Source organism: Scophthalmus maximus, chromosome 20 (assembly GCF_022379125.1).
Source record: "Scophthalmus maximus strain ysfricsl-2021 chromosome 20, ASM2237912v1, whole genome shotgun sequence".
In the NCBI taxonomy this organism is placed as follows: Eukaryota; Metazoa; Chordata; class Actinopteri; order Pleuronectiformes; family Scophthalmidae; genus Scophthalmus; species Scophthalmus maximus.
In genome coordinates, this window is record NC_061534.1 from 2579095 (window position 1) to 2588471 (window position 9377).

General features: G+C 41.4%; 2 protein-coding genes across 3 annotated transcripts; one reads left to right on the forward strand and one right to left on the reverse strand.

The window, feature by feature from the left end:
- Nucleotides 1-513: 513 nt before the first annotated feature.
- alad (aminolevulinate dehydratase) lies at nt 514-9028 on the reverse strand. The gene is made up of 13 exons (XM_035609326.2): nt 8923-9028; nt 5380-5516; nt 4405-4530; nt 4240-4290; nt 3592-3688; nt 3114-3249; nt 2923-3006; nt 2438-2526; nt 2212-2267; nt 2031-2118; nt 1775-1861; nt 1550-1679; nt 514-1064 (listed from the first exon to the last, which is right to left on the reverse strand). The coding sequence occupies exons 3-13, from the start codon at nt 4521-4523 to the stop codon at nt 1006-1008; spliced, it is 996 nt and encodes a 331-aa protein (XP_035465219.1). The 5' UTR covers nt 4524-4530; nt 5380-5516; nt 8923-9028; the 3' UTR covers nt 514-1005.
- On the forward strand, nt 6037-8649 carry tmem203 (transmembrane protein 203). 2 transcript variants are annotated; one of them, XM_035609334.2, is made up of 2 exons: nt 6037-6188; nt 6631-8649. In XM_035609334.2, exon 2 carries the CDS (start codon nt 6836-6838, stop codon nt 7250-7252), a length of 417 nt encoding a protein of 138 aa, XP_035465227.1. In that variant the 5' UTR covers nt 6037-6188; nt 6631-6835; the 3' UTR covers nt 7253-8649. The 2 variants fall into 2 exon arrangements, with proteins under 2 accessions (XP_035465227.1, XP_035465228.1); XM_035609335.2 differs by having other exon boundaries at nt 6047-6188; nt 6788-8649.
- Nucleotides 9029-9377: the final 349 nt, after the last annotated feature.

The window sequence follows — 9377 nt, forward strand, 5'->3', positions numbered from 1 at the left end:
AGTCGCCCCCTGGTGGTCATTTTACAGCCGGGGGAGGTTCGACAGGGTCTCGTGCAGCTCCTAGTGGGTTTAATTTTTATTATATAAGGTGCAAATATATCAAACATATATTGACGTTGGATAAAAAAAAACCTTTGTCAAACACTTCAAACTAAAAGTTAAAGACAGACTTGATTTCTGTGGAAATTAAAAATGTACTATTACTTACTTACTTTTAAAAGTTTGAAACCTGTTGTCTTCTTCTTCTTCCTGACAGTGTTTCTCGGTTCGTTGCTGCCCCCTGCAGGTCAGTCACAGGTAAAAACATTCCACTGGTGTTCAAAAAAAAGGGTTCCTTTCATATTAAGTGCACTGGACTGTTCTATTTATGAGACAACTTTAAGTGTGTTTAAGTACAATTAACTTGTACAAAATTAAGACTTATTTTGTGTGTACAAAGAAAGTTGTGTTGGTGAAGTTGAAGCAGGATCATTAAGCGACATGCATCGACTGTAAATAACACAACCACACTAGTTTAGTTCTGAATGAATGTTTATTTCCTTCAGTCAATGAGAGCTTGTTTGAGAGACGATAGTGCTTCAAGTCACATACTGTACACGTCAGATTCACGCTGAAGTGACTTTACATAATTACGACCTCATTTAACGCTGATCCCAACGACACACGGGAGACATTTTAACTGCTCAAAAGATTATCATGTTTTTACATTCTCGACGAATAGCCCTGTAGAATATTATAAAGAAAATACAGCTTCTGTAATCGGTGACCAGACTCCCTTTAGAAAATGATCACGGTACCATATCAACCAATACAAATACAAACATGTGCAGTTCGTGACGTGATATTTAAAAACAAAACTGAATAAGAAAAAATTGAGGCTTGAAATTGAACCAGGTCGCTTGTTTACCCTTAGCGTTCTTTGTTAGCACGACTGTGTTTAGTATAGTTTATAAATTAATCTGCCTGTTGGTCCGTTCGTCGTTTTGGCTCCGGACCTTTGTTCTTTTACTCCTTCAGCCAGGTGAGCAGCTGAGGTGTGTAGTAGGTGATGATGATGTCAGCACCTGCATCACAGAGCAAAATATTAGTCAAAATCAATAAACTTTACATAAAAATGGGACGTCATCACTGGGTGAGGTAAAAACGAAGCTGATGTGGAAGAAGCCTGTAATCACCAGCAGAGGGCGACTCTCCACTTGTTTTTTCTATAGAAGTGAGAAAATGACTCTACTTCTCTACCTGATTCATAATGTCAGTACCACTTTATCGATTTGTATTCGATTTTTCACCTATTGACATTTTATGGACCGAACGACTAATAATCGACAGTTTAATCGATAATGAAAATAAACTTGAGTTGCAGCCCTAAACGTCAGTAAACACTTTCCTGAGGAGTTTATGGTTCAATCTCTAGTTTCAAGGCTTTTTCAACACAGCATGATGTTCATGTTGTACATGACGCTCTCGTTTGGAGTCAAATAGACTTTAACGGTGCGATGGACAGCTGGTCCGTCCAATCGGTGCATGCCCCTCCCCTCTTCCCTCTCACCTGCCCTTCGGAAGCCAGTCATGGCCTCCATCACAGCAGCCCGTAGGTCGAACGCTCCGGCCTGCGCTCCGTGCCAAATCATAGCGAACTCCCCTGACACGTTGTACACCGCCAATGGGTGATTGGGAAACTGAAGGGGAGACAAAGAAGCGGGAATCTTTTGAAATTTTCCCCAAATATGCTTCTGGGATTTCTTCTTCATCCATGTTGCCGATTCAGTCAGACCTTGTCCTTGACTTCTCTCACGATGTCCAGATACGGCAGACCCGGTTTCACCATCAGCATGTCGGCTCCTTCTCTCACGTCTCGCTCCTGCAGCACAGAACGACAGCGACATCTCACACAGCTGTTGTATCAACGTTAACACACACACACACACACACACACACACACACACACACACACACACACACACACACACACACACACACACACACACACACACACACACACACACACACACACACACACGTCAACTCACCACAGCTCGGATGGCGAGGCCTCTCGCTCCGGCCGGGAGCTGGTAGCAGCGTCTGTCCCCGAACGCAGGTTTGGACTGAGCAGCGTCTCTGAATAACAAAAGCAGCGAAGCAGTGAAGCTTCAAGTCTAATCTTACTTCAAAATTAATAATCCCACCGATCCGTTTGCAGCGTCGAATCACCTGAAAGGACCGTAGTAGCATGAGGCAAACTTTGCACTGTAGCTCAGCACTGACACCTGGAGGAGAAGATTCAGAATACAGAGAAAGGTCTTCAACAAAACATTTTCACATCATGTTAAAACTGAATTAGCCAAAAGGAAACTTGACCGTATTTGACTTCTCCACCATTGTTGTTTTTTTTCCTGGGATTTGTTGACCAAGAGAAAAAACACTAGGAATAATTTACTTTGTTTCCCAAACCACCAGAGATCAGTGCTTGTTTTATAGCTCGGACTCGTCCGTCCATCATGTCAGAGGGAGCGATGATGTGGCAGCCTGTAGAACACACAACCAAGATAATCATTATTAGTGATGCAACAAATTTATATTCGTTCAGTTTATTCTTCACCTTCATTATCTGGGTAAATGTGGAACTGACAACTTTAACCAATCACCAAAAAGCTCTTTTTTATATTTACTATTTTTCATTTTTGGTCTAAATGTCGGTTCAAAGACTTCGTCACAACTAAATCTTAGGTATTTTTAGTTTGGTCTTAAATTATTAAAATATAATATAAAGTAAAAAAATGCAGCAAAACAAACCAAAACAGAAACAAAATCCCAGAATAAACAGAAACAGGAGATTTCAAACTATTAACAGCATTAAAGATTCTAAGAGAAAATGCAGTGATGTTTGTCACACTAGAAACAAAATGGAGGAACAAGAATTACCAGCCCGGGCATAAGCCAGCGCCACTTCTGCCAAGCGCAGGCAGCTGGCGTCATTGTTCAGAGTACCGTCGTCATTCAGGATGCCTGGAAGAAAAAGAAACAAAGCAAAATGAGTCATGAAACCTAAATATGTGATTCACTGCTCTTTGTGCAAAAGACACGGGAGGTAAATGATCTGAGCGGACACTGACCGCAGTGTCCGTGTGACGTGTAGGGACACAGGCAGACGTCGCACGCCACCAGCAGCTCCGGGAACAGAGAGCGGATTTTCTTCACCGCCAGCACGGCCGGCGTATCGTCCGTGTCTGCACCTGAACCTCTGTCGTCCTGATGAGGAGAAGATAAGACCATAGTGTTTTACCTTAAAGAACGTCCGGGTTCTCTGACGTGTCCAGCTTTTTCAAACTGTTTTTATTGCTTTTATTCTGTGAAGCACTTTGTGTTAGAATGTTTGTATGAAAAGTGTTGTACAATTAAAGTTGGATCGATTGACTGATTGATTTCCCAGAGAGATACAGTAGTGAATGTAAACACAAAAGACATTAATATTTCATCAAAACAGAAATATGAACGACAAGGCAGAGCAAACAAGACACAATATTTGATGAATAAAAAACGTAACAATAACAACATGTTTTCCTCTCTCTCCCCTCTTTCAGTGTTACAAACCTTTTCTATTTTTGCTGGAACGCCAAAAACCAGCACACATTTCAAGCCGTTCTCCACGAGCGGGCGCAACATTCCCTCCAGCTTGTTCACCCCATATCTAATCATGAGAACACACACATACACAAAATGTGTATAATACATAATAATAATAATATAATAAAGTACTGTATAATATGAATGTTATGCTCATTTTCATTATTTATAAAAAAGTTAAAGGTAACTATCACTGGCTCACAATTTCACACTTAAAACAGAAATGTCAAGGTTTTGAGTCTTGCACAAAAAATGTAAAAAGGCAAATTTTTTAAAGGAATACAAAAGTTTAACGGATTTTCTTCTTATCTCTGTGCAGGTCCAGTGTTTGTCTCTGGGTCCACCCAACCTGACTGCTGTTATCTGAGGACAACACCCACAGAGGGTTCACATCTGCTGGGTGACTCTCTCTCTGTGTGGCTCATGTCATTTGTGTTTAAATGAACAATTGAATCAGCCCAGTCAACACAGACCCATTAGAAATGTTCCTTTTGAACAGAAACATGTTCTGCACATAGCTCAGAAACATAAGACCCCTTGTTGCTGTGAAGATGTGAACCAGGTAGTTTACAGTTATGACATGACTATGATAGTATCCATGGGTGTCACTCTCACCTGGCCTGTCCTGGCAGGCTGCCGATGGGCTCCACTGCATCCGCACTGTCTCTGTAGCAGAGAGTGATAAAGAACCAGAGTGTGAGAAGATCAAAAATAGACAGTATAGGTTTTTTTAATTTTAATGTTTCTGTAACTTGTCGGGAACAGAGGATTTTCATTTACGTGACGAAGATTGGGTAGATGAGATTGTCGGGTCTTAAATCTGCAGCGCAGGTCTGCCAGGATCGGAGGGTCGGGTGGAAATATCCACTGTGGATGATCGACTCGGCTGGTGTCGTCATCTTGTCCCTGAAGTAAAGAGACAAACAGTGACAAAAGAAATTAACGCAGGGGAACAGGGAAGGTTTGGTTACCAAGCAGAGCAATTTTTTTTTTTTTTTTTTTTAAACAGTCTCACACTCCAGCGCTTCATTGCAGCTCAGTCACCGTTAAAATTGACCAGGCATGCGAGAGACACTGCTGCTCCCAAACAACAGAACCTTGGCTCGGACTCATTACACAGTACATAGACATAGACACACACACACACACACACACACACACACACACACACACACACACACACACACACACACACACACACATCATCATCATATTATTATGATTCCACAAATTCCTGTTGTCCAAACAAATGAATGAAAACATATTAAGAGTTTGATCACACATTTTGAATATTGTGTGTGTGTGTGTGTGTGTGTGTCTGTGTGTGTGTTGCCTTCAGTTACTTAGTCATTACATCTCAGATGACGGTATATTTTCATCATCAGTCACAATTAAAAACACACAGAGACGCTAATAACATGTGACATTAATACATAACAATAAGTTATGTACAATTTCCTTAAACTCGGACAACACGGATATAAATTAAAAGTGGCAGCAGTTACAGACAATCTGTAGGACGACTAGACATTAATGTTGAAACACACTAATAATGACCAGTGTAATATCATTTTATCGAACACGTATAGTTTTTTTGTGGGCCACATATCATTTTTTGTCACTTTGGCTAATAACTACGTGATTGGACGAGGCCGTTTAACACCACAACAACACAGCATTGTCTTAAATTTGATATTAAACTCCAAATATATGTATAAAAACGTGCAGTAACGCTAAATAAATACATGTTCTTACCTGTGAGTGAGTCTGCGACTTCTCTCCACTTCAGTCAACTCAGTTTGTCCTTCTTCCTTTCTTCTTCTTCGACGGTTCCCGGGCAAAATGGCGCCGCTCTACCGCCACCTACTGTCCTGGAGTGTCCACAGATAAGCCTGAACAAAATAAAAAAATCATGATATCAATAAATCATATATCATAATGTCTGGGTAAAACAGAAGAAATGTTGATAAATATATATTTTTAATAACAGACAGTGACTGATCTTACACGTCACATACAATGCATTTCCATCTGATAAAGCCTGTCATTATTATGATCGTTATCTTAATTCATATATTTATCTCTTTATTATTATCTTTTTTTAAATGTCTCTGTTCGTTTTGCTTGTTTTGTTTCTTTCCTTTTTTCTTTTTATGTATTTTTTCCCCCCTCTGGTTACCTTTTGATTTATCATATGCCTAAAAATACTGACACAATCAAGTTTTGACTTGATTTATTATTATGGTAGCTGTGGAGATATGGGGTGGGGTAGAAGGGTGGGGGGGTATTCACAGTCTCAAAAAGCTCTGAGAAATGTCTTATACAGTACATGTTGTAACACACAAAAAAATATATATATATACAAACTTGCATACTACCGACAAAGTGAAAGTCTTATCGGCCACCGTAGAATCCAGATCTTTTTGAGTTATCGCGATAGTTCGTCAGCGCGAGAAGAAGAAAAAGAGAATGCAGAAGCTACGATGCTAACGGGCTGTTAGCTTCGCGTATTGGCCGTTTGGCTTCCAGCTCGATGGAGGAGTGAACGTCCGACTGTTGTTCAGGTGAGAGAACGTGTTGTCGCAGTGAACTACATAGTTATTAATGCGTCAATATATATATATATATAATGTTTGTAATTAGCTGTGGTTAGCTTACACGTTAGCGTCGACTGTCTACTACAGCACTGTCATCATTCATGTGTCGCTCGTCTTGACCCGTGTGACGTTGATAAGACACCGTGTTGTTATTGTATCGTGATGAACTCGGTCCACAAGCATCAGCCGGTATCCAAGTGACTTTAATGAAGCGAAATATTCAACTGACAATTCAATGTGACATGATGGTGGAGGATGACAGCTGTGCTTGCTGATTTAGCCAGATGTGATTTGGGCCTGTGGGTGGATCATATCGTGTGTCGATGTTTTGTTTTGATTTTCCAGATGTGGCGCATTTGATCTTCCTTTTCTAATGTTGTGTTGTCTCGATCTAACGTGGCTCTTCCAGAGTGGCTCAGACTGGGATCACCGCCTGCTGCAGTCAGCAAACCCCCCAAACAACCTCCTCAAGCTGGATGTGAAGATGTAGCCACGAGAGAAAGAGGCTCATCTTCATCTTCACCCTCTGCTGTCCTTAACCTGGAGCACTGTGTCCCCCTCACCAGGGCTGTCCTCCGTCGGTCCGTCCCTGGTTGAAGTCCCTGCGCTCAGCCATGCTGTTCTCCCTGAGGGAGCTGGTCCAGTGGCTGGGCTTCGCCACCTTCGAACTCTTCCTCCACCTGCTGGCGCTGCTCGTCTTCAGCATGCTGGTGGCCCTGCGCGCCGACATGTTCACGCCCACGCTGAGCTGGTGGCTGGTGTTCGTGCCGCTGTTCGCCGCAGACGGCCTCAGCACCTACTTCACGGCCATCGTGTCCATCCGCCTCTACCAGGAGAACGAGAAGCGGCTGGCGGTGCTGCGGCTCCTCTGGGTGCTGACGGTGCTCAGCCTGAAGCTGGTGTGCGAGGTGCTGCTCTGCCAGAAGCTGGCGGAGCAGGAGCAGGCCCGGGACCTGTGGTTCGGCCTCATCGTGTCGCCGCTGTTCATCTTGCTGCAGCTGCTAATGATCCGAGCCTGCCGGGTCAACTGAAGTGGTTGTGCTTTCACGTCGCCGGTCAGAGAGCAGTCGTCCTCTTCTGCCTTTTGAGATTTAAAGCATAGCAATTTTTTGATTTTTTTTTTCCTCCCCTTGAGTTCATTGGCACCTTAAAACAAAAAACAGCAACACTTTTCTTGTTGTTGTTTTTTTTTTCACATTCATGTTCCAGGTCGCACCAGAATCCAGTTTTCTGTCATTTGTGTTCAATTAACCAAGGAGCAGACAATCTGTTTTAATGTGTGTTGCTTAACACCTCGTCTGTATGCATGTGTGCACATCTTGTATGGAACCTTTAGTTCCAACGAAAGGAAATCTTAATGCTACAGCACACTGTGATATTTTCTGTGTGCTTCCTGCTTTGTGACAAAAGTTTCTTTTTATTTCACAATGCTCCCATGCACCAAAAACTGATCCATTAAGACATGTTTTCTCCAGAAAAAAACTGAAAGTATTCACTTTTAAGAAGCTGAGATCAGAGAATTTTGACTTTTTCCCCATAAAAACTACTTTAACGATTAATCGATTATCAAAATAATTGGTAGCCGATTTAGTAATTTAGTAGCCGATTATTAATCGGGCAGGGCTTTTTCACCTAGCGTCACTTAGTGACCATGCTAACGCGGCACAGTGACCACATACTTTTGGCCATGTAGTGTAAAACACAATGATATCGACTGAATCTCTAATTAATTCTGAATGAAAATAAACTAAAACTACATGACATTTATCTAAATTGTTTGTCAGCCCCCCGTATTATGACTCGGTTGTTGTGGTAGTGCCTCTATGACCATGACCATGGTGCAGTCAAAGGTAGATAGTGAGCCGTGAGGGAAATTTATACCAGATGCCAGATATTATGTATCAATGCATTAATGTGCACACAGCACAACTCAAACTGGTGAAACCTCAAGGCAGTAATAACATTTTTTGGCAATATCTAATGGGTAAAGGAGCTGCTGCAACATTAATATTTTTGTTAATTTTTCCCCCAGAGGAAGAAATTGACTGAGTTATTATCCAATTTATTTTTTGGACTGTCTCTGGGAGTTATTCTCTTGCGTTGCGCCTAGTTTGTCATCTCCAACACGGCAAAGACCCTGATGTCGTAGAGCTGAATGTGATATATCAGTCAGCTGTGCGCGCGCACACACATCTTCGCCGTTTATTTGTACGATACGTAATGTTTTTTTCGAGCTCACCTTGTGTATGTACTACCTATGTTTTGTATTATATATATATTGTTTATTTGTGCCTCATTTGAAGGGGAAATTCCGGTTCATGAAATTCTGTGATGTATATGTTGATTTTTTTGTTTATTTATGTTCCTGATGTGGCACCGTTAATGTCATCTGTACATACATGTAAATAAATCATCAACATTTTATCAATGTTTGTGTCCAATGAATATTTTATCATTGTCAGTAAAGTATGTTACAGTGGGAAGGAGAGAACAGTCGTGTTGCTGCGGCTGCTTCGGCCACAAGGAGGCGCCACCAGCTCCTTACATGGGCGTGGGAAATCATACTGTAAAGGAGCATACCGTTGTTTTTGTATTGATATCGTAACCATATTTTACTCTTTAAAAAAAAATATTGTTAATGTGTTTGTGTTTTTTTTAGTCATGATGCAATGAATGTTTGGACCAAGAAGATGTCTCTTACCTTTGGTGGTGGGTATGAAGTCTTGTGTACATTGTGTAGGTTTTTTGTTTTGACTTTTTTGCCCTAAATTTTGGAAATACATTATGCTAGTAAGTGGCCTATTAGAATAACTTAAAAAACATCTGTGTGATAGGATCATTTAAAATCCTTTTATGTCATTTAATCTTTCCCCCTACACCTCCAGAAACATCACTGTGGTCACCGGTGGTGACGGAAACACCCATTTGTCCCTTGATTTAAATCGTCATCAAAAAAGAAAATAATCTACATATGACCTTATTTATTTGCGCATTTCAATATTTCCATTCGACCCTCTTTTGTCGGGGCTCTTCTTTAATTGTGGCTCGTTGATAAATATTTGATGAGGTACAGTAATCTCTTGTAGTAGCCAAGAATAGCGCTCTTAAGTGCTGATTCATGTGCAGCGGCGGGGCTACTCCCCGGCTCATGTGTTC

What these genes read in the sequence shown, in the direction of transcription:
- alad (XM_035609326.2), bottom strand. Translation starts at nt 4,523, where the DNA reads ATGACGACACCAGCCGAGTCGATCATCCACAGTGGATATTTCCACCCG. An exon ending in TTCCAGCAAAAATAGAAAAG is followed by an intron (nt 3,250 to 3,591) that starts GTTTGTAACACT and finishes TCTCCTCATCAG; the next exon opens with GACGACAGAGGTTCAGGTGC. An exon ending in GCTGGCTTATGCCCGGGCTG is followed by an intron (nt 2,527 to 2,922) that starts GTAATTCTTGTT and finishes TGTGTTCTACAG; the next exon opens with GCTGCCACATCATCGCTCCC.
- tmem203 (XM_035609334.2), top strand. Translation starts at nt 6,836, where the DNA reads ATGCTGTTCTCCCTGAGGGAGCTGGTCCAGTGGCTGGGCTTCGCCACC.